Raw genomic sequence first — 25,043 nt, forward strand, 5'->3', positions numbered from 1 at the left:
ACAGGTGCCTGCCACTACGCCTGACTATTTTTTGTATTTTAAGTAGAAACAGGGTTTCACTATGTTGGCCAGGCTGGTCTCGAACTCCTGACCTCAAGTGATCCGACCACCTTGGCCTCCCAAAGTGCTGGGATTACAGGCGTGAGACACTGTGCCCGGCCATAAGCCTCAAGTTCTTCATCTGTAAAATGGAAATAATACCTGCTAGCACTGTAAGGATCAAATTAAATCATATTTCTGGGGAATTGCATACTTTGTACATAATGAGTCCTCAACAGGTGATGATGGTGGTTGTAATTGGTGCTGAGTCAGAGGGACCTTCTCTGCTGAAATACTTTGGGTTTTGTACAAGACAGTGCACAGGAGAATTGCCACAGAGCCTGGCCCTGGCTGGTAGAGGCTGGGAAAAGAGACCCAGAGAGATTCCCTCGGTCAGAGATCTGGGGAGAGGCCCATGGGGGTGGCGGAGAGAGTGGAGATGTCGAAAAAGAAACCACATTACCCTAAGTTCTGGAGGAGACAGGCCCTGCCAAGTATTTAATTCAGCAAGAGTGAAATGAAAGGGAAACGAAATTGCTATTGTGCATCTGGGTGACAGTTTCCACCTCCACCTGTTGGCTGCAGGGCAAACAGTAATTGCGCACTAAGGCAAGGGAGCTTCAGCCAGGAGCAACCTTGGAAGAATGCGGGCTGTAAACTCAGACTTTGTCTTCTTTTTTCTCTTCCTCCCCTCTGCCCTGCCCCCTACCAGGTGACTTGGTCTCCCGTGCCATGCACCACATGCAGGGGCGCCACCCCCTGTGCCCGGGTGCCAGCCCCGCCCGCCAGGCCCGCCAGCCGCCACAGCCCATCACTTGGTCCCCCGACGCCCTCCACACGCTCTACTACTTCCTGCGGTGTCCACAGATGGAGTCTATGGAGAACCCCAACCTGGACCCCCCGAGAATGACCCTGAACAATGAACGGTAGGGATCTTCCTTGGGCTGAGCACCTGGTGGGACGTGCGCCCAAACGTGCATTGACCGACTGACTGACACTCACTGACGACTGACCGACAGGGCGAGAAAGGGGCCCTGGAGCTATGCTGTGCCTGTGAGGAGGTGGCCCAGGAATTCCAATGGATGAAGGCCTGCACTGGTGTGCAGTGGGATTTTTTTTTTTCCCCTGAGCTGATGCAGCATGGGGCCACTGAGGCTTGGAACCTGTGCTTCAGCCTCTGTGCCCAGTCTGGCGCGAGCTCACTGGGCTGTCCGAAATTCAGCTGCCTTGTTATAAAATTAGATAGTCACACCCACCTAGAAAGGTTAGTACTCTGAGAAAAAGCATGTAGGATGGGGGCTGGGTGGGAACTGGCCCTTGGCCATTGGTAGCTGTCACCTCTTTTCATGGGGTTATCCCATTCAAAAGTGATCAAATGATCATTGTTGGCATCATGGTTATGAGGGGTCTTGGGTGTGTTTTGCCCTCATCCATTTGTTTAGCAGAAGAGACCATCGTGACCCTGGCAGCTCTCTGATCTCCAGCAGGTTAGTGGTTGGATAGCCCCTGGACCCACGCCTGTGGGCTCCTAGTCAGTTACTTTCACTAGAGGGTCCCAACACTTTCCTACCTGGGAGCAGGGCTGCAAAGAACAGATGTGCAGGTTGTGTACTGCACAATGGAACCCAGTGAGGAACATGAGTAGGGGATGCACGTGGGGCCATGTCAGCCTGAGGACAGGATACCTTTTCTAATTAGTTTTCTCCGAGGACTGCCTTTTTGAAATTTTCTACCTGGAAAATATGCTTTTTTATAACTTACCCCAAACGTTGTATGTGCTGGCATGAGCCTCACATGGAGGCCACTGCATGGCCACTTAAGGTACGGTCTGTCCGTGGGCTCAAGAGTTGTGTTTTGAGGGTCCAGGAAGTGGGAAAGGCTTGCCCTTGGTTTGGGAAGCCCATCTGCACACATTTCACCACACAGTCAGGCCCAGGAAAGGCAGAGCCCATGGGACTTGGTGCCCCACCTGGAGGGAGACAATCTGAGACCTCAATATTGGAAGTCCTGGAGGCTCTGCAGTCCCCTTGCCCGGCTGCCCGCTGTCTTTCAGGGGCGTGGAGTCTCATCCGCTCTATGATCCACAGCTGGCTCCACAGCCCGGTCTGCTTCCTCAGTGCCCCAGAAAACAAAGGCACTAAGGTGGATTTACTGAGTGTTTACTATGTGCTAGGCACTGGGCTGAGCACTTTGCAGGCGGATGCTCACTTAATCCACACACTACCAAGAAAGAGGTGCTCTTCAAGCCCCTTTACACATGAGAAAGTGGAGGCACGGAGGGACTCACTGGCCCCACCACACAGGCTGTGCTCCTCATAACCACTACACTGTATCTCCTGTCCCTAAGAGGAATGTAAAACAGCAGTGGCCCAGTACATGCGTAGTAGAGTCCCAGTAAATAGTACCATTGCTGTTATCAGTACTAGTATCCTTATGTCATCATTGTTGTATTTCTCTGGGAGCTGGAGGGCGAATGCAAGTCTGAGGAGGGCCACCCTGGGCCTGACACAGAAAGACGGCTGCAGGTGGAGCCCTGGACATCCTGAAAGACGCCTTTGGCTTGAGCTGGGGCCAAAGCACAGGCCCTAAGCCCCAGCTGTTCCTGCTTGGCGGAAAAGTGCTGTGGTTGAAGGAGTCAGCGTGGAAGGGAAAAGGGCAGGAAGACATCTGGGAAGGAGGAGGTAGGAGGCTTGCTTGCTGTTTGGTAAGGTGCTGGGCTGAGGCCGGGCCACCCATGCAGAAGTGACTGGGAGAAGAGGACAGGAGCCTTCTTCAGGCCTGTTGCCCCGACTGCTGGGCCCTCAGGCTGTCATGGCTATAGGCCCAGGGGCAGGCATTCCTCTGCTGGCACTTTCCCCCGCCCCCTTGGGCATCTTTGTCATGTGCTGTGGCTTTCCCCAGCAGGGTTCCCAGCCTCCAGCACTCTAACACACAGAATCCGGGTTTCTTCGTGATCTGAGTTGCACAGCTCTATGTGGTTATAACAGCTGAGCTTGCATGGTAATAGACATACGTGCATGTGTTTAGATAACCACTTATTTAAAAACCACACTATCTGTAGCACAAATAAATTGGTAGCAAAGATATTTTTCCATGAATCATTTCAAATGAATATCAGACACATGGGGAATTGGAACCCCCATTAGAAAAAAAAAGGAACCAAAATTTTTTAAGTTTTGACACGGAAAGGAGGACACCCTAAAAATACCTGCGGGAGCCGACAGCCCGACGGCTCGCCGGTGGCCTGACTCCTGTCGCTGAGCAGATCTGCTGCCCTCTGGCTCACTGACAGGGAAGGCCCTGGAGGCTGTGGGGATCCTTCCTGGGAGCACTGAGCTCACAGCATTACTGCAGGCTGGGCTGGGCCAATGTCCCATCAAGGCCCCAGCACCCTGATACCCTCACCAGAGCTCTGGGGAAAACCTCTCCTGATGCAAATAGTAGCTGGAGTTTGCTAGGGTGCCAGAGTGACAGAGCTTTGCTTTTGTGAGTTTGGGGATGTGTGCTGTCTGTCTATCTCTGTCTCTTGCTCCACTTCATCCTCTTAAAGCCCCGTCCTCTGTCCCACCTGGAAGCCTGGGGGACTGAGTTCACCCGACCAGCATTGGACGGAGCCCCTGATTTCAGTGTGACCGTGGTTGTCTGGCTGTAGAGGCTGTCTGTTTGGATATTGGTGGCTCCCTGGGTTTGTTTGGGATTAAGTAACCTCCTCTACTGCCTTCCACACATGGGAGAAGGAGCTCAGTTTGGTGACATGGGTTTGGCAGCATGACAGCATTGATGGAACCACTCAAGTCTGTACTCATATTTCTGCTTTAAAGAAAGGTACCCTGATTCCTTCAATTAGGGGCTACGTCTGACCACATCCATGCCGACAAAGGGAAGGGATGTGTGTTCACCTCTTTCGTGTGGAGCTCACTGTGGTGTTCCCTGCTAAGCCACCTGCTGCTTCTGCAGTGTTCGGTGGGGACTTCATATCTTTCCGTAAGAGGCCGCCTCCCCAGAGCTCTCTGCTCTGGTCCGGGAGGAGAGACAGCAGGAGGGGACAGAAGCAGCAGGAACTGAGAGTGGCGAGCGGGCAGCTTTGCAGCGAATGAGAAGCCTCTAACCTCCTTTCTTCCACTGCTGCAGTGAGCCTGGTGCATCAAGAAACAGTACAGGCTTTGGGGCAGAGGCCTGGGCTCAGAGCCGCACAGGCCCTTCCATGCCTCAGGCTCCTCACCGATCAAATGGGGCTAAGTAATTCTTTTTTTTTTTTTTTGAGACGGAGTCTCGCTGTGTCGCCCAGGCTGGAGTGCAGTGGCCGGATCTCAGCTCACTGCAAGCTCTGCCTCCCAGGTTTTTACGCCATTCTCCTGCCTCAGCCTCCCGAGTAGCCGGGACTACAGGCGCCCGCCACCTCGCCCGGCTAGTTTTTTGTATTTTTTAGTAGAGATGGGGTTTCACGGTGTTAGCCAGGATGGTCTCGATCTCCTGACCTCGTGATCCGCCCGTCTCAGCCTCCCAAAGTGCTGGGATTACAGGCTTGAGCCACCGCGCCCGGCCGGGGCTAAGTAATTCTATCCAGTAGGACAAAGTGAGATAACATACGCCCTTCCTTTAAAGCCCATTTCTACCTACTTCTACGCCCAAAGAACATCAGCAAGTTTGGTGCTGTCATTACCTCCATTTTATAAGTGAGGACAAGAGGGTGCAGGGTACCTGGCTGATAAGTGGCGAGGCCAGGATTCAAACCTGAGGTCTCTCTCCTCAAGGCCGTTGCCTTTCCCTGTGCCAGGCTGTGGCTTCCCAGCTGGCTGCCGAGACCTGATCCTACAGCTCTGAGGCGAGCTGGATGGGCCCTGGCCTTTGGGGCCACCTTCTCTGGGGCCACTCCAGCCCCACCCCCTCGCTGTCCTGGGAAAGCTCTGCAGCTGGAGCCTCCCTGCACCCTCCCAGGGTGCCTTTCTCACTGGCAGCTTTGCATCGCAGGCACCAGCCAGGCACAAGGCAGGGTCTAAAACACAGAATTAGTCACAGCTGCTGCCCTGCAGGGTGTGTCATCACCCAAGATCAAGCTCAGAAAGTGAAAGAGCCTCCTGTCAGGGATCCAGGTTGCCCAGGGAGATCGGGAGCCTCCTTCCTCTGAGGTCTGGAGGAGAATGGACAACCATCTGGTTAGACGTGGCCCTTGCTGGTTGTGCCTGAGGGCAGAGGGATGGGCTAGCTGGAACAGAATCTTTGGCAGAGGGTATACCTCCTTGGCCATCACCCTCCTGGGGAATGAGAGGTCTGGGGCAGTAGGGATAAAGACTACGCAGACACGTAGGAAGGCAGGAGGGCTGCCAGCTGCCAGCAAATTGCTGGAAGGCAGCGTCATCAAGCAGAGGAGACAGAGGGAGACATGCAATCAGAGGTGCAGAGGGCCTGAGGTCGACAGGAGGTGACCATTTCTCCGCATCAGAACCTGGGCTGCTAGAGGGCTTGCGGTCCCCCAGGCATCCTTCCAGACTGCATCTACTGTGAGCAGCAGCAAAGCAGCCAGACCCTTGAGGAGTGGCCAGGCAGAGAGAGTGGGAATGGCAGAGGGCCGCTGGTCCACAGAGCGGTCCGCTGGCTAAACCTCAGGCCCTGGCCCCTTGCCGCCTCCTCCCCAGCCCTGCACAGCACGTCTCCGCCTCTGTGGAGGGAGGCAGACTCAGAAGGTTTGGAGCCTGCTGGTATCCAGGACACAGAAATAGGAGGCATGTGGGACCCTTCCCAGAGTTCTGATCTGGGGTTGGGCCTAGAAACATCTGGTATCGTGACTTTGTAGCCAGCCAAAATAGCCCCATCTGAGGAGGGCCCTGCTATTCAAAGGTGTGCATTTGAGATCTACCTTGCCACTTTTCATAACCTTCAACCACTCATTTAACCTCTTCAAGGCTCTTAATCATCTGTAAGGTATGAGGACCCAATGAGTTAACATATTTTTTGGGTTTTCTTGGAAACAGGGTCTCGCTCTGTCTCCCAGCCTGGAGTGCTGTGGCACAATCTCAGCTCACTGCCTCCTTGACATCCTGGACTCAAGCAATCCTCCCACCTCAACCTCCCAAGTAGCTGGGACCACAGGTGTGCTCCATCACACACTTTGCCTTGGCCTCCCAAAGTACTGGGATTATAACCATGAGCCACTGCACCTGGCCACTACATACTTTAGAACAGGGCCTAGGACACACTGAGTAGCTATTGTTATGATTATCAACACGATGGTTTTTATCAGGCAGGGTAGCAGCATAGACAGAGTCCAAGTGGCTAGAGGAAGCAAGGTACCCCGGAGAGACGGGCGACGGGGAGGAGCAGAGCAAGGGAACACGGGCACCGTGGTGCAGGACGGAGCACAGAAGTGGATGGACCTTGTGAGCCAAGACACACAGTGCTGAGCTTGTGGCTGAGAAGGTCCTGTCCCCAGTGGTCCAGCTGTTTGTGACTGGCTGGGTTTCATTTGTCCTCCTTCCCACACTTCCCTTCTTGGGGCCTGAACCCTTCTGAGAATAAGGGCAGCAGAGGGTCCAGATGCTTGATGCTCCTTTAAAGGTCTGCCCTGGAGAAATCTGATATGTAGTTCTGCACCCCCCAGACAGGTTCAGGAGAGACGAGACCGGGGTGCTAATATGACACTAATCTTGCTCTCCAACTTCCATAGAGCTCTTTTTGCTGGGGCTTCCAAGACCTACTCAGAGGTTGAAGCTCTTGTCCAGGTGAGATCCTGGCAGAAGATAAATGTGTGTCCGGCCCAGCTCTTGGCTTCCCTGTTCCATATCAGGCTAGACAGAGTTTCAAAGAGCTGGAGCCAGCAAACGTGTCAGAGCTCTGGGTTCCAGCCACTTTGTTGGAAACACATACCTGGGGTTTTTTTTTTTTTTTCTTTAAGAGACTGGCTCATTCTGTCACCCAGGCTGGAATATAGTGGTGCAGTCATGGCTCATTGCAACCTTGAACTCCTGGGTGCAAGTGATCCTCCCACCTCAGCCTCCTGAATAGCTGGGACTATAGATGCATGCCACCATGCCACCTGGGGCTTCTGATGGTGACCAAGGGATGGAGGGTGCCATGAGCCTCTTGGGTCATCCCAGAAATGTTATCTTGGCTACCTTCTAGGAGGATGACCATGTCAACTCATCTTCCTGGGCCTCAGTTTCCTCATCAGTAAAATGGTGAAGATAGTAATATGGCTCCTGTGGCTAAATGAGATAATACAGTAAAGCACTTAGCTCAATGCCAGGCACATAAAAACTGCTTATTGAATGGTGTCTCCTCCTTATTATAATGGCTGTAAACACATTAGATGGCATGTTTGACACTCAGAGCAGGATCTTTTTATTGAGGTAGCATGACATTTCCTAAAATGTGATTCTCAAGTGATATCTGGGTCAGTAATACTACTACTAATACAGTTACTAACACTACTACTGATGATATTACTACTAATTAACCACTACCACTATGACTAATAATAATAAAATTACTAAGATTACTGCTACTACCAGCATTACCACTACTGCTAGTTATAGCAAGCATTATAGAGCACGCATTTACAGATACTGTCTTTTTTTTTTTTTTTTTTTTTTTTTTTTGGTGAGCAACATGGCTGTTTATTTCACCTGGGTACAGGCGGACTGAGTCCGAAAAGAGAGTCAGCAAAGGGTGGTGGATTAGCATTAGTTCTTATAGGTTTGGGGATAGGCAGTGGAGTTAGGAGCAATGTTTTGCGGGCAGCGGCTAGATCTCACAAAGTACATTCTCAAGGGTGGGGAGAATGACAAAGAACCTTCTTAAGGGTGGGGGAGATTACAAAGTACATTGATCAGTTAAGGTGGGGCAGAAACAAATTACAATGGTGGAATGTCATCAGTTAAAGCTATTTTCACTTCTTTTGTGGATCTTCAGTTGCTTCAGGCCATCTGGATGTATACGTGCAGGTCACTGGGGATATGATGGCTTAGTTTGGGCTCAGAGGCCTGACATTCCTGTCTTCCTCCACTGTAAGAGTTACCCGAAGCTCCGCGTCCGTGATGGTCCAGGGGGTTTCCGAGGCGATCGGGCAGCATCAGTCTTCAGCCGCTAAGCCAAGAAGATCTGATTTAAAATTGGTGAGATGTTCCTTGGGCTGGTTGGTCTGAGGACCCAAGGTCCAGGTCATAGGTGGACCTCTTCATGGAGTGAGGGTGAGGACAGGGGACTGGTCTCCCAAAGGAGTCCCGCTGACCCGGGTCTTCGGCACCAAATGTCTCACGTGTCCGTGTGAAGAGACCCCCAAACAGGCTTTGTGTGAGCAACATGGCTGTTTATTTCATCTGGGTGCAGGCGGGCTGAGTCTGAAAGGAGAGTCAGCCCAGATACTGTCTTAAGTGCTTGACTTACTAACTCCTATTTCTCCCTGGACTCCTGCGGATCCATGGAGAAGGGCTCTAGGAGAAGGATAAAGAGTCTCCAGTATGAGGAGGGAGACAAAAGCAAGATGGAAGTAAACAAATGAGCAAAACCCACCGGACAGTGCAGGAGGAAGCTCAGGTGCATGATGGTACATGAGGTCAGCCCTCAGGCTCTGAAGCCTGCCTGGATTCCAGTCCCAGCCCTGCCACTCACAAGCTGGGCGGCCTCGGGTATGTCATTTACCCTCTGCGTCTCAGTCTCTTCTTCTTTTTTCTTTTTTTCTTGGGAGAGGGGAGTGGGTGGGGGCGGGGGCCGGATGGAGTTACACTCGGGGAGTCACACAGCCTGGGAGTCACCCAGGCTGGAGTGCAGTGGCACAATCTTGACTCACTGCAGCCTCCACCTCCCAGGTTCAAGTGATTCGCCTGCCTCAGCCTCCCGAGTAGCCGGGATTACAGGCACGTGCCACCATGCCTGGCTAATTTTTGTTATTTTAGTAGAGACAGGGTTTTGCCATGCTGGCCAGGCTGGTCTCGAACTCCTGTCCTCAAGTGATCCGCCTTCCTAGGCCTCCCAAAGTGATGGGATTACAGACATGAGCCCCTGCACCCAGCCCAGTCTCTTCTTAATAGGGGATTAATAGTGCCAACTTCATAGGGGTGTTGTGGGGATCAATTGAGTTAATATATGTAAGGCACTTAACATAGTGCCTGGTACACAGTAAGCAGCAGCAGCACATTTAAGAGGATTCTGAGAAGGCTGGAGTAGGTGGGGGACATGTCGGAGCAGACCTGGGATTTTTAACTGGGCCTTAAAGGACGGCCACAGGAGACTGGGAGAGGTAAATGGCATGGGCAGCAAAAGTCACAAAAGGACTTTTGTTGTTTCAGAGCACGAATTTTATAACAGAAATGAATCTACGCTTTAAAAACATAAAAATTAATTGGGTGGTGGTGGTTGTTGAGACGGGGTCTCACTCTGTCACCCAGGCTGGGGTGCAGTGGCGTGATCACAGATTACTGCAATGTCAACCTCCTGGGCTCAGGCAATCCTCCCACCTCCGCCTCCTGAGTAGCTGGGACTACAGGCCCACTCCACCATGCCTGGCTAATTTCTTTATTTTTTGTAGAAACAGGGTTTTGCCATGTCACCCAGACTGGTCTTGAATTCCTGGAGTCAAGGGATCTGCCAGTGTCAGCCTCCCAAAGTGCTGGTGTTATAGGTGTGAGCCACAGTGCCCAGCATTTTTTATTATATATGTTTTTCTTTTCTTCTCTTCCCTTCTCTTCTCTTTTTTCTTCTCTTCTCTTTTCTTTTCTTTTCTTTTGGCTAGTCAAGTGAAACAGTGGGAGTGCAGAAGGAACAAGGAAATCTGTAACTGGTTGTGATCGATTAATTGTAGAAACCGCTGCACTCAGAGCAGCAGTTGGTTTTTTAAGTCATCACTGATTGTTGTTTATCTAGGCAAATGCTTCAAGGTCAAGATGGAGGTCAGTGGTTTCCCAATGGAGAAAGAAGTGCATCCTCCAAGTGGCTGTGGGATGAGGATCAAACCCCAGCTCTTGTCCTCTGGCTCTATGATCCAAGCAAATCACCTTACCTCTCAGAGTCTGGTTTCCTCCCGCATAAGGTGGAGATCTGAACTGTGCCCGCTTCCTCGAGTGGGGAAATGCCCTGACGCGAGTGAGGTACCACATCGAGGCGCCGCTTTGTTCCATTCCAGATGCAGCAGGGAGAATGTTTCCCTCAGACAGCACTTTACATAAAGAGGACGTGCCCACAGATAGGCCGTGTGTTCAGGCTGAAGAAGTGGGCTCGTTAATCTTTTGCTCAGCTTGCGAAAGTGTTTTCTTATCAAATAATAGAGATGATGGCAGTGCTGGCTTTATGCTCCTGACTTCTGAGTTCCTTAAATACCATTTCAAGATTTGCAATGTTAAGCTCTTTTCTCTCTTTTCCGCTCCCACTTTTTGTGCATTAAATTTCCATCTGTTTACCCAAAATGGAAGTAAATGAAATAAGAATAGCTGTTGGGTGAATTAAGTACTTGTTTCCGTGTATTCCCCAGGCTGGCACATCCACTAGCCTCGGAAGTGACTTGTTCACAGTCTGCGGTGCACACAGGGAGCTCCCCTCCACTGCCAGGAACCCCCCTCACTGTACCCTCTTTTTGTTTCCTTCAGAGCACCTTTCTCTACCTGAAGTCACCTTGCTCATGTCTGTTCCCTCCCCACCCCCCCGGAATGTAAGTGCCCTCCGTTTGCCCTGTTCCTGCTGTGTCCTCAGCACAGTCCCAGGCATGTAGAGTAGGCAGTTAAATATTTTGTTAAGTTAATGAAATAGGTGGTAGAACTAATGGTTGGGTTCTTTGGAGTTTAAAAGGCCATGATATGGGGTCCCAGCTCTGCCATTTACTAGCTGTGTGACTTTGGACAAGTTATATGATTTGCCAAGTCTCAGTTTCCCTCACTTGAAATAGAAAATGACTTGAAATACTTTCAGAATGTTTTGTGAGGGGTGAATAAGGTAGCTACATGTTAAGGATGTGGCAGAGAAGAAGGTGTTTGTGCATGGCAGCTGCTATTATCACCGTTACCACAAGCCTGTGTGAAGGCCAAAAAGACAAGTTGTGTTCAGTGAACGAGCAATCCAAAAACATTAGTAACAGCAAAAATCATATCTTCTCAACATGCATGTCTTCTCTCCTCATCCATCCCTCCCTCCCTCAGTCCCTGCTCTTCTGTCCATCTTAACTCAACCCTCACAGTAGCTGGGAGCCAGGTGTGTGAGAAAGATGAGAGGCTCACTTCACACCTGTAATCCTAGCACTTTGGGAGGCCGAGATGGGAGGATCACTTTAGGCTAGGAGTTCAAGACAAGCCTGGGCAAAATAGTGAGACCCCATCTCTACAAAAATAAAAATACAAATTAGCTGGGCATGGTGGTGCATGCCTGTAGTCCTAGCTACTCAGGAGACTGAGTGGGAGAATCTCTTGAGCCCAAGAGTTGGAGACTGCTGTGAGCTGTGGATCTCACCACTGCACTCAGCCTGGGCGGCAACACCCCATCTCACCAAAAAAAAAAAAAAAAAAAAAAAAAAAAAAGCAAAGAAGGTAATTAGGAAGACCACACCACAGAGGGCTTGTTAAATGAGGCCCATTTTGGACAGGGACATCTACAAAATTTAGCCTTATCACAACCAAGGAATTCAAAGAACTCTACAAACTGGATTCCATTTACCTATGGGAGCAAAGACGAAGCCACCTATCGGCCACTCTTTAAAGCTGGCGGTGTCCCTGGCCCCACACCTGCTGGTTTAGCCATAGCGCCTATGTAGAATGCGCTGCGGTTGCTGAAGGCTAAACTTGGGAGAGACCTGATCTATCGTTACATGGGCTGGAAGCATCTAGACAAAGTTTTACAGTTTACAGAGCTTGTTTAGTACACGGCTCTCTAACAGGCTCTTACGGTAGCTCTTGGAGGAAACTATTACATTCCCATTTATAGCGAGCAGACTGAGGCCTTGAGGAGGTCCGAGGTGTGCCCACCATCACAGCTGGTAAGAGACAGATCTCAGCTCAGGAATGGAGGTCGGTTGTATTAATAATAATGCAGTGAATTCCCATTGCTCAGAGTGGCAAATCCCTTCCCCTCCCAGAAGGGAGAGGGTGAGACCCCGGAGCTGGGGACCTCGCTCAGTACCTCCTTTCCCAGAGTGGCGTGGGCAGCTTGCTCTCAGCTACTTGGGGCCTCTTTCTCAGCAGGCTTGCATTGCAGGCTCTGGGAGGCCAGCCTCGGGGTGGGCGTCTGCCCAGCATCCGAGAAGGAGCGAGCCAGGGATTCGGGGCAGGAAGTGTCAGTGCCACATAACAGGGATAGAGACAGGACAGGATCCTGGCCCGGCCTCTGACAAGCACCCCCCAGGGCTGGCTGTTGTATGGGACTTCCTGTCCTATTGTTGGACCCACCAGTCCTCACAGAAAAGAAGACTGGGAACTGCTGGCCCGGGGAGCTTCATTCATTTGGAGTGTTTTTGTAACACGGGCAGCAACAATCCCCTTTGTCTGCCGTCTTGCCAGGATTCTCAATGCAGGGAATTCCCAACTCTAAAGGGAATTGATTTTGCTTTCTTAAAGAGGCCTGCTTCCGAGGCGAAGCTGGAGAGCATGCAGACCCTCAGGATGGGGGGAGGGCAGGAGCTGGGTGGTATCTGGAGCCAAGCCGGGCCGGTTCCTGACTTGCTCTTACTCGCCTGCCAGGCAGCTCGTGGGATTTCTGTCCTCTTGCAAGACCAGCCGCCGTGACAGCTGTCTGTGACTTGCCCCTCCCCACTTTTGCTGCTTTAATATTTGTGGATTTGGGTGGAAAGGGCTCTTAAGGTACCTGGGGTGCACCCCCTGAGGCACTGGGGCCCAGCCTTCTGTTCCCAGCCGAGTTCAGGGCCTAATGAGGCTGTGAGAGCAAAAGCTCGAGGTTGGGCAAAGCGGTGGTAGGGACCCCAAGATGAGCATTTCTCCATCACGCCTCCTTCCAGCTTTCCACCCACCAGGGCTCAGAGCATTTCATGCCTGCAGTTTGGTATCCTGAAAGACCCCCAGGGCGGTTTGGGGATTTTTGTTGTTGTTTATAATTGACATATAATAACTGTATGTTTCTGGGCTACAGTGTGATGGTTAAATACATGTATACATTCTATAATGATCAAATTAGGGTCCTTAGCATGTCCGTCGCCTCAAATCTTCATCAGTGCTTTAGAAAAGATCCTCTTTTCTGGCTGTCTTGAAGCATATAATACATTGTTATTAACTATAGTCATCATACTGTGTAAGGGAATACCAGGACTTATTTTTCCAATCTAACTATAACTCTGTACCTGTTGCCCCACATCTCCCCACAGCCCCACCCCAGCCTCCGTGACTACTCAGAATGGTTGGGTTTTTTTAGAGCCAGACTGATAACCATTGGCTAGCTATGTCACCTTGGATATGTGTCCTGGCCTCTCAAAGGCTGTTTCTGCATTTGTAAAATGCAGTATATCTCCCTTGCAGGGTGGCTGTTTCAGAGGTAACTTAGGCAACATGGCCTCGCGCCCACCTGGCACACAGTAGGCCCTCAGCACATCTCAGCAAGGTGGCTTTGCTGCTCGGAAGGCAATGCCAGTTTTCCCTGCAGCTGCCCTTGGGATGTGGACACACAAAGCAGGGTCAGGCCCTTTCCTCCGAGCTTGCACTGTCTCTTCCTGTCTCTCTGGCTGCGCTGGAGCGCACCACCCCTCCATGACCCCCATCCCATCAACAGCTCAGATCAAAACACTGCTTGCCAGTCAAGAATTTCACTCTCATATCGGGCTTCAAGAGCCCTCATGCCTCTGCTTCTTCCTAGAAGTTTCTAGAAACTCTTCAGCTGACAGTCCGAATGGTTCTTCTTTCTGCCTTAGACTGTGAGAGTTGGGGAAGGTGAGTGCTGTGTGATTACAGTTAGCGAAATCCAAACAGGATTACCTATCCCAGGAGCCTAAACAAAAGTCTTCCATCCCTGGCCCACAGCCCAGCAGACAGGATAAACCTCGGGGTCCTCTCAGGTCTGCCTTGTTGGCAGAGGCCGATGGGTGGTGGCGGGTGGCCTTGGGAGGGAGGTATGTTTGAGCAGGTTGGAGGTCCCCGCCTGTCTGGCTTCCATGTGGTGAAAGAGCTCGTGGTCTCTGGGGAGCCACCACAAACACCGCGCATGGGAGAAGAAAGTGGGTCCCTGGCACATGGCTGCAGTGAGCCCCATGGGTGGGGCGTGGCCAGTAGGCCTGGGAGCTGCTTCCCAGTGAGGTGGAGAGATGGCGGCTTTCATACTTGCCACCCAAAGGTGTGGGAAGCACTGAGGCACGGGCCTGCTGGACCAGCTGCCTGCCCTTGTGCTGGGGCAGCCATGCTGGGGAGTTCTGGCCTGAGAAATGAGGCAGATGTCCTGGCCCTTGCAGGGCTAGGAGCCCTCCCTACTGTGTGGGAAAGGGTGGAGGGGTGGAGGCCTGCACGCAGTCTCCGCTGGAATCTGTACCATCTCACCCACATGAGATGCCGCCCTGGAACCAGGCCCGGTTCCCAAGGACAGATGGCTGTGTACCCTCCACCGAGGCTCGGGCACGGTGACATCTGCAGAACCACAGCCACCTTTTCCTATTTCTGGTGACAGCTCCATCCCTACATCCTAGCTGCCTTCCCAGAAGCCGCCTTGGCCCCAGGCTGCCGTGCTTCCCCCAGGACGTTGTTGCATTTGGAACACTCTCCTGTGAAATGGCTGTCTTTTTACTGGGGAAATTATTTCCTTTTTTTTTCTGAAAAGAACTCTTTGCCAATACCCAAGCCAACTCAAGCTTCTAGGAATGAAAGACGAAGCAGTTCCCCCTTTTGTGAGAGTGCTCTGGAGCCCTTCATGAACAGTTTGGGAGGCCGGGCGCGGCGGCTCGTGTCTGCGCAACATAGACCTGTCTCTACAAAAACAAAACAAAAAAAAAAGAAAACACTTTTTAAAAGTTAGCCAGGCATGGTGGTTGAGGTGGGAGGATCGCTTAAGCCCAGCAAGCAGGTTGGGGCTGCAGTGACCCTTGATCACACCACTGCACTCCAGCCTGGGCAAGAGGGAGACTCCCCCTGTTTTTCTGTTTGGTTGTTTGTTTAAAAAACAAAACATCCTAGAGTAACAGCAGCCCCTGAAACCATGTTAGCAGCTGGAGGACTTTGCCTCCAGGAGTGAGAAATGTGCCTTGTGTTTATAAATTCAAAAGTGGAGTTTCTAACACCGGCTTCTGTGCGGAGAGATGGGGAAACATCGGTGAGCAAAAATGCCTCTGCCTTCAGAGAAGATATAGTCCAGAGGAGAGACCGCACAAAACCATCCCAACCAAGTCATTGCAAATTGGACGAGTGCTGTGCAGGCACCAAGGCAGGGCTGAGTGCCGGAGGGCAGAGGGAGGCCTGCTTCCGAAGGGGTGAGCAGGAGCACTTCCCCCTGCCTGCAGACAGCATGAGCCCGGCAGCAGGCCACCGCGGGCAGTCTCTCTAGCCAAGGGCAGTACGGTGACCATATGTTCTGGTGTGCCCAGCCCAGTTCTAGTTTATACCCAGTAGTCCCAGTGCTGGCGGCAGCTCTCTTTTTCCCTCTCAAAAGTCATCCAGCTGGGCACGGTGGCTCATGCTTGCCATCCCAGCACTTTGGGACGCCAAGGTAGGCAGATGGCTTGAGTCCAGGAGTTCAAGACCAGCCTGGGCAACATGGTGAAACCCCGCCTTACAAAGAAACACAAAAATTAGCCGGGTCTGGTGGCACACACCTGTAGTTCCAGCTACTTGGGAGGATGAGGCAAGAGAATCACATGAGCAGAGGAGGTTGAGGCTACAGTGAGATGTAATTGTGCCACTTCACCTCCAGCCTGGGTGACAGAACAAGACCCTGACTCAAAGAAAAAAAAAAGTCATCCAGTTTGCATGACAAATTGTGATTACTGTACCTAATATTCATCATCCCTAAGATGAAGGAGATGGGTCAGTGCCAGGTGAAGAATCTGAGTGGCTGTGGAATGTCGTCTTCAGAAGTTTAGACTCAGGGACACTGCCCAGGTTCATATCCCAGCTCTGCTCCTTGGCAGGTGCATGACATGGGGCGAGTGACCTCAGCTCTCTGGCCCTTAGTTTCCCCATGTATAAAATGGGAATAATAATAGTACCTGCTACATCAGGTGGCTCTGAGGAGCAGATAAATCACTAGACGTCCAGGGCACTGTGGCAGCTGCTTAGTAAATGCTCTGGAAATGTTAGCTGTTTGCGTTTTTCTATTACTCCTGGAGGCCCTGATTGTCACATGGTGGACCTCCCATCTCACTCCTAACAGAAACCCTCAGGCTCCCGTGGAGACCTGAAGGGCAACCCCTGGGGAGAAGCAAGGGAAGTCACCCAGAGCTAGTCATGACTTGGTTGGCTCTAAATTTCTGTCCCTACGTGTATCTGGGCAAGCTTCATCTAGTGCCTCTAATCTGTACCAGATGAGTTTTAATAGGAAAAGTGTATTCCCACCCCCCACCGCCGCCCCAGACAGCCCAATGCCCCACCTCAAGCCAAAGTCACCTGGGCACAAGTGGAGATTCTCCATGGGCTCAGCTGTGGTTCAGAGGCAGCCTGGCTGCTGGCGGAGATGAGGCTGGGGGTCCAAAGAGGGAACCATGCCCAACTCTGCCTCCAAGCTGCGCCAAACCATTCTGGTTTACCCAGCAATTCTAGAAAAATAATGAGTCCAAGATGTGAGCTGGACTAGAAATGTTTCTTTTGTGCAGAGTGAAATCTGACTTAGCAGGACAATGTTGGTTTTATCCTACATGGATGTTTTGGCTTGGTGTTAGGCCGTGGTGGCTGTGTGGAAATCTCAGGGAAGCTATGGTGAGGGCCTCATTGCCGGCCCTGCAGAGCCAGCCCTGACCTTCCCCAAGAAGTCTGTTTGTGGAGCCGTCACTTGCTTAGGAAAAGCTTGGCATCTTTGCAAGTTCCTGACGGTGCCACTTGGCACCCCCAGCCCCAGCCCAGACAAGACAGGGAGGGGCGTGGGAGCAGTGTGTTTCACGGCATGATCCATGAGAAGGGGTGAGTCCAGGTGGATGTGACCCCATTCAACCCCAGTGCTTGGCTCTGACTCCCACTGAAGGTGGGGCAAAGCTAATAGAAGAATTTAGGGCTGAAGGTGGGAACCAGTGGGGCCACCCTCTCCCTTGATCATCATCTCTGGCCTGTCCTTTCCTGGACTCCAAGGGTGCTTGCAGGTGGGGCGGGTCACAGCTTGCGGGTGATGGGGAGCTCTCTTGGGAGCAAGCTTGTGGCACAGTGTACCTCCCAGCCCTGGGAGCTGGGCCTGCACCCCATAACGTTGTGTGCTCACACCCACCCTGTCTTCCCAGAGTTAAGCTTGGGCCTGGTCTCGAGGCCCTTCTTAGCTTGTGGGTGTGCCTGAGTCTTTGTGTCCAGCTACTCCTGGGTGGATGGAGCAGGGCACAAACCTGCTGGCCTCATATGCTCGGCCTGCCAGGATGGGAGCAGAGACCCGAGGCTTGTGCTTGGGGCTCAGGTCATGTGGCCTCTGGTTACAGGCCTGTGCCCCATCTGCCAACCTGACTCACTCTGAGGCCCCTGCCCACCCCGGGGAAGAACAGAGCCTGCTTTGAGCTGGAAACTGGAGGGGTTTCGTGTTCCATGTTGTTAAGACACCGCTTATAGGACTGTAATCCCAATAAATCATATGCTTGCTGAGTGCAACAGGGTTTTTTTGGTTTTTTTTGTTTTTTGTTTTTTTTCTCCAGGCTACAGGCACCTCTTAAAACCAAGGCCTTGGCCAGGCACGGTGGCTCACGCCCATAATCCCAGCACTTTGGGAGGCCGAGGCGGACTGATCAGGAGGTCAAGAGTTCGAGACCATCCTGGCCAACATGGGGAAACCCCGTCTCTACTAAAAATACAAAAATTTGCTGGGCATGGTGGTGTGTGCCTGTAGTCCCAGCTACTCAGGAAGCTGAGGCAGGAGAATCACTTGCACCCGGGAGGCGGAGGTTGCAGTGAGCCAAGATCGTGCCACCTCACTCCGGCCTGGGTGACAGAGCAAGACTCTGTCTCAAAACAAAGGCCTTAAGAAGTTTGTACTCTTTCATTTTTTAAAGGGCAAAAAATAGCTTTCTCAGTCCCAGTTCCATTGAGGGGCCTTAGGCGACCCTTGGATTGACAGTCAGGCTCACCTGTATGATTAGCTTAAAGGCAGATGAGAGAGACTGTTATGGCACCTGGGTCTAGCATCCCTATTGCAGCTGAACTGGCCGTGTAACCGTGAGCAAGGCACTTCGCCTCTCTGGGTTTCCTTTTCCTCCTCTAGCAATGAGAGGAGGTGGCCAGGGAGTTCCCATGCTCCTCGTGTAAAAAGACCCATTTCCATTGGTCTATTTCATGTGCTCCCCTTTATGTACACAAAGACAAATGCTACCAGAAAGCCACTGACCTTTTTAAGCGGCTTTGTCCATCTCTGGGATTTGTCTGCATGTATGTATGTGACGGTATTTAGGTTAAGGCTTTGGGCTGTTTGCAGCATTTGAGGGGTTGCTGATCCCTTGAAGTAATTCTCTGCTCACCCACCCTTGCCACCACACATGTTCATGACCCAAGGCCTCTGGGTCTGTGTTCCTTGCTGTTGCCCCTTCCCCTGTGTGAGTTTTTTCACTGCCAAGGCCAAGAGGCTGCACTGCCAGAAACAGTTTCCAGCTCACACTCGACATAGTGGTTGCATTTGTTTTCTCTGTTTTATGAGCCGGGATGGAGTGGGTGGTGGGCAGCCTGCTGGCAGACTTTTGCAGGCTTTACATGTTTATACTTGCTACAGGGGGAGGGCAAAGAGTTGGCTGGACTTTCAGAAGGCTGGAGCTGAGGCATTTAATAGAACCAGATCCTAGAGCCCTTTTTGCTATTATACATTTTCTCTGTCAACAGACACTAAACTAGTCATAATAGTTAACATTTATGGAGAAGTTACCATATTCCACATACGGTGCTAAGTATTTTACATACATGCTTCCAGCTGTTTTGTGAGGTGGTCCTATTATTTATACCCATTTTGCTGATGGAACAACTGAGACCAGGAGAGGTGAAGTAACTTGCATAGACCCCACAGCTGAACTCATTGGGAATACACTGGATTCCAACCCAGGCCATCTCCCTCGGGAGTCCTTGCTCTTGGTGACCATGCAATAAGTACAATTACTATCATATGGAGTCTGTGAAATAAAAGCAAAAGGGCTCTCATAATGAAAGGAGTTAAAAACCACGAACTTTAGCAATTTATTCTTTAATACAAAATATGGCCCACAGAGGATGACGATCTGCCCAAGGTTATAGAGTAAGTCCAGTTGTAGCAAAGAAACTAGGACTTTCTCCCAGTGAGGATGCCACAGGGAAGGGTCTAGCACCCTCGGATCCCTTTGCCAGGAGCATGCATGCAAGCCATACGCCACTCTAGGACTCACCAGCCTGTCTGCCACCAGGGCAAAATGCCAGCTCCATGCCAGTGCCACCTGCCAGCCCCTAGCAGTGTTGTCCTAGCCATCAGCTGTGGTCTTCCACAGCAACGGTCTTCAAAGTGTGGTCCAGGGACCCCTGAGGTCCCAGGGACTCTTGCCAGGAGTCCACATGGCCAACACTATTTTCATAACAAGAAGTTATTTGCCTTTTCATTCTTGTTTTCTCACAAATATCCAGGAGACTTTTCTAGAAGCTGTGTGGCATCATGATATCATCACTCTGATGGCAATGGGACATGAGCTTATGTGTTCATGTGTTTAACATTTTCCCAGTTTTAATTTCTGATACAGCCAATATCCGTAGAATAACACACATAAACAAAAGCTCTTTGAGGTCCTCAGTACTTTTTTTTTTTTTTTCCGAGACGGAGTTTCGCTCTGTCACCCAGGCTGGAGTGCAGTGGCATGGCGTGATCTCGGCTCACTGCAACCTCCACCTCCTGGGTTCAATTATCCTGCCTCAGCCTCCTGAGTAGCTGGGACTACAGGTGTGCGCCACCACGCCCAGCTAATTTTTGTATTTTTAGTAGAGATGAGGTTTTGCCAAGTTGGTCTGGCTAGTCTCAAACTCCTGACCTCCAGCGATCTGCCCACTTCAGCCTTCCAAAGTGCTGGGATTACAAGCACGAGCTGCCATGCCCGACCAATTTTTAAGAGTATATATAGGGTCCCGAGACCAGGGAAAAAATTGACAACCACTACTCTGAGGTATCAGATCCGGCTAAGGAAAAATTCAGCGGGCAGAGAGGCTGAACAAACGGAGCTTTTTCAGCCCCGATCCAGTCTCCTGGCTCTGGCCCTGCAGATACCTGCATTCGGGCATGGAACGGCCAAGCTCAGCCTATGGGAAATGCAACCAGCAGGAAAAGAGAACTTCTTTGGGATCTTGAGGACAGTGCACACATCAGTCATTCTCAGCCTTGCTCCTTCAGGCCCTTTCACCCGGGAGTTCTGACACAGCCATGCTGTTGCAGATGGGAGTTTTTAGAGGGGTTTTCCAGAACGGCCAGGCATGCATGTCCAGCTTGTCTCAGCCTGCCCAGCAGACTCCATGGAATTACCAGGAAGGAAACGGTAGCCTGGAACCCACAGGCCATGGAAGGCATGTTCCTGAGAAAGTCCATGAATTACTTCTCTTTTTACCTTCCCATAGATCCCAGGCCGGGGAGGTGGGTGGGCCAAGGAGAAAGGCCTGAAGGGGTCAGTCTGGGGGCCGACACAGCCTTGTTTGTACATGTGGACACCAGCCACCTCCCCAGAGGCAGAGGGCTCATCTAGATTTCTGTATATTGAAAGTATTGATCAGTTTTCAATTCAAGAAGCAGAAAGCATTCTAGTTATTGTAAGCAGGAGATGATTCAATACAGGGAGTTGGGAGTTCACACAATCATTGGAGGAGCTCGTGGAGCAGGGTGTAGGCTGAGCATCCAGGAATGATGAACTAGCCCATTAGGGGAGCTGCTCCCTCTGAGACAGCGCCTGGAACTGTGAGTTTGAACAACACCTCTGGAGCTGCAGTTCAGGAGTAAAGCTGGAATCAAGAAGGCATTGCAGCCAGGCATGGTGGCTCATGCCTGTAATCCCAGCATTTTGGGGGACGAGGTTGGCAGATCGCTTGAGCTTCAAAGTTCAAGACCAGCCTGGGCAACATGGTGAAACCCCATCTCTGCTAAAAATACAAAAAATTATTCAGGCATGGTGGTGCATGTCTGTGGTCCCAGCAACTTGGAAGGCTGAGGTGGGAGGTTAAAAAAAAAAAAAAAAAGGCTTTGCTATTGCTTTTATCATTTCGCCATCACTACCACTGCCTCTGAAGCCTCAGATAGTTAGAAACTGGACTGGAATGTTCTGTAGGAAAAAAAAAAAAGACCTCAGTTTTCATGACCTGGTTTGCTAGCAAAAACAGACAAAGGGAACACAAAGGTGGCCTCTGCCTCCCATTCACTTACCACATCTCATGCAGCATATCTTACTGATAAAACCTAATTTCCAGAATCCCAGCTGCAAAGGAGTCTGGGAAATGCAGTTTTTAATTTTCCACCTCGCTAGCCAAGATGGTAAAGTGAGGGCTAAAAATGAGCCAATCCCCAGTGTATACCCACCAGGATTATCAATACTGCGTTTTCTCAAGTGCTGAGTTCTAAGGAGCATGAGGCAGGGGGATGAACCAAGATGCCACCTGATTAGACTTCATGATTTCCCGAATTCCCTCTTGGATTTCCCCTAGTGCAGCTAGGAGATGCCCTTTTAGAGATTTAGTAGCCACACGTGGTGCTTTGTCTTGGCTGTTGGCCACAATAGGGAAGAATGGCTGGCAAATCCACAGATTATCTTTTTGTTTACACTTCAGTCTCCAACACTGATGGTTGAAATAAAGGCTTTTCCTGCAATCAGAAGGACTGATATACAGAAGCATGTCTCTAAGCTTGCCTTCTAGCCCTGTAATATAAGAATTGTGAAATATAAAAATATTTGGGGGGAATTGGGCATTTATGTTTAAGGGAACTCTTATAAACAGAGGGATAATTCATGAAGAGATTGTTGTTTCTTCCTAGACTACACAAGTTCCCCCCATAGAATCCCAGCTTCCTACTCGAATGAGTCAACACTAGGCTCTTGAAAATTACACACCATTCTTTTGTGGTCAGAAACATGACTTGGTCCTTAACTGAAAACCTGGGTACACTATAGTAAGTTACTGATGTTCATCCATACTTTTAGTCGCTGAGCAGACCTTTCTTCTTTTTTTTTTTTTTTTTTTTTTTTTTGAGACGGAGTCTCACTCTGTCGCCCAGGCTGGAGTGCAGAGTGCAGTGGCCGGATCTCAGCTCACTGCAAGCTCCACTTCCCAGGTTTACGCCATTCTCCTGCCTCAGCCTCCCGAGTAGCTGGAACTACAGGCGCCCGCCACCTCGCCCGGCTAGTTTTTTGTATTTTTTAGTAGAGACGGGGTTTCACCGTGTTAGCCAGGATGCTCTCGATCTCCTGACCTCGTGATCCACCCGTCTCGTCCTCCCAAAGTGCTGGGATTACAGGCTTGAGCCACCGCGCCGGGCCCAGCAGAACTTTCTTCTAATAATTTTTTTTTTTTGAAGACCGGGTCTCTCTCTGTCTCCCAGGCCGCAGTGGAGTGGTGTGATCATAGCTTACTGTAGCCTCCAACTCTTGGGCTCAAGCTATCTTCCTGCCTCAGCATCCCAAGTAGCTGGGACTACAGACATGTGCCACCAGGCCTGGCTTCAGTGAACATTTATTGAGGACCTGCCATGTGAGGCCCCAGACTGGGCATATTTTGGAGAATACAGAGATGAGGAAGTCATTGTTCCTGTCCTTAGAAGGAACAGTCTGGTTAGGAAGATGAGATGCATTCATGGCTATTGCTGTAAAGGAGAGTTCTGAGTGATTTCAGACCAGGAAGATATTTCTTCCTTTTTTTTTTTTTTTTTTTTTTTTGTAGGGGGTGGGTGGCCGGGGACGGAGTCTCGCTCTGTCACCCTGGCTGGAGTGCAGTGGCATGATCTCGGCTCACTGTGATCTCCGCCTTGCGGATTTAAGCAATTCTTCTGCCTCAGCTTCCCGAGTAGCTGGGACTACAGGTGAGCACCACCATGCCCGGCTAATTTTTATATTTTTAGTAGAGATGGGGTTTCACCATATTGGCCAGACTGGTCTCGAACTCCTGACCTTGTGATCCGCCCACCTCAGCCTACCAAAGTACTGGGATTACAGGCATGAGCCACTGCACCCAGCCCCCGTTTTTTTTTTTTTTTTTTGGTGGGGGGAAGAGAATCTGGGAAGGCTTCTGAAGCAGGTGGCATTGGAATGGAGTCTTGAAGGATAAATAGGATCTAGACAAGCAGGGGTGAGAGCTGTTCATTCTCACGTGAAGATGGGAGCAGGCAGGGTGGGCTTGAGGTGCATGAGTGCTGGTGGTGTGTCCTGGTGACGGGGGTGAGCCAGGGCGGGAGATAGGGTGAGGTGAAGTTCTGGGAGGCTTTGAGGGCCAGAGATAGCGAGGCTTTACTGGCCTGTGGCCCTTCCCTTCATACGGATTGGTGCGCTCAGTGGACCAGTTAAGTGGCTCAAACCCAGGAATAGTTTTGGAAGTGACAGAACCAGAACATTAGAATACCTTCCCAAAGGAAAGACCTTCAAGATCACTTCTGATTACAGAAAATCCCTGACTTGCGATGGTGCAACTTACAATTTTTCAGCTTTACAGTGGTGTGAAAGCGACATGCATTTAGTAGAAACTACTTAGAGTACGCACACAACCATTCTGTGTTTCACTGTCAGTGCAGGATTCAGTAGTTACACTGATGTTCAACACTATTATAAGATAGGTTTTGGGTTATATAATCTTGCCTAACTGTAGGCTAATGGAGGTGTTCTGAGCATGTTTAAGGTAAGCTGTTCAGTAGGTGAGGTGTATTCAATGCATTTTCGCTGAGGATATTTTCAACTTACAGTGGGTTTATTGGGAAGTAACCCCATCCTAAGTCAAGGAGCATTTACATTTTGTTGGCTAGTTTTTAAAATAAAAGCATTCTTTGCCCTCAAGGAGAGAAACTTTTAGAATTCTGGAGATGACCTGAGCTTTTGGAGACCTGAGATAGGGGTTCCGAGGGCAGCCCAGGATGACTCCCTGGAGGCGGCTTACTTCCTAGCTGAGGAGAGAGAATGGACATCTTTTTCCTGGCCAGAGCACTTAGCGGCATGTCAAGGGGAGAGACCGCAGTGACCGCACCGGCTGGACACTCCAAGAGCCCCGAGGGAGCTGGGGTGGCCGGAGGCCTGGCCGCCTGCCCCTGGCTGCCTGCCCGCTCCCTGGCTTAGTTTGAAAGGAAGGACAAGAGTGGCATCGGGAGGGGCTGGGAACAGGCAGGAGCCGGGAGGCTGACTTCTGGGCTGTCATCAGGGAGAACAGCATGAGTGAGGGGCAGGGCTCCAGGGCTGCCTTGTTCCTGTGACAGTGCAGGGAAAGATCTCCATCCATTCTGGGCAGAGCAGGTGGGTGTCCCACGAAGTCATGAAGCCACAGGCTGCCATCCGGGCCCCTCCGCGGCGGGGAGGTCTGTTGGACGGCGAAGTGGTCTCCTGAGGGGGCTTCAACACGGAGCCTTGCCAGAGCTGGCAGAGGACAGAAACGCGCCCCCGCCGCCCTGACTGAATCTGAGCCGCTGGCCGCGGGCAGGGGCGGGCGCCGCCTGCGCCGCAGTCAGGGCCCAGCACAGGCTGTGCACGTGGCGTCCCCTGGTGGCGCAGAGCGGGCCTCATGCGCGGCGCCCCGGGAGTTTGCAACTCTAAGCCTGCCGCCGCCTCTCCTTGCTTTTGTGGGCTCTTAGTGATTCTCGGACCCGCTAGGACCATTCCTCTCTGTGGGACTTGAGGCCGCTACTCTTCTTTTTTTTTTTTTTTTTTTTTTTGAGACAGAGTCCCGCTGTGTCGCCCAGGCTGGAGTGCAGTGGCCAGATCTCAGCTCACTGCAAGCTCCACCTCGCGGGTTCACGCCATTCTCCTG

The 25,043-nt window shown here is 51.2% G+C and overlaps 1 protein-coding gene and 1 pseudogene across 1 annotated transcript in view; both read left to right on the top strand.

Moving 5' to 3' along the window:
- Nucleotides 1-25,043, top strand: part of ABTB2 (ankyrin repeat and BTB domain containing 2) — a 211,537-nt gene that overhangs the window by 162,531 nt on the left and 23,963 nt on the right. The window contains exon 3 of the mRNA XM_050758767.1: nucleotides 752-965. Coding sequence (XP_050614724.1) covers nucleotides 752-965 — 214 coding nt within the window. The remainder of the gene's footprint in view (nucleotides 1-751; nucleotides 966-25,043) is intronic.
- Nucleotides 1-25,043, top strand: part of LOC126935712 (cobalamin trafficking protein CblD-like) — a 233,615-nt pseudogene that overhangs the window by 151,169 nt on the left and 57,403 nt on the right.

The sequence above is a fragment of the Macaca thibetana genome, chromosome 14 (assembly GCF_024542745.1).
Source record: "Macaca thibetana thibetana isolate TM-01 chromosome 14, ASM2454274v1, whole genome shotgun sequence".
NCBI classification, from domain to species: domain Eukaryota; kingdom Metazoa; phylum Chordata; class Mammalia; order Primates; family Cercopithecidae; genus Macaca; species Macaca thibetana.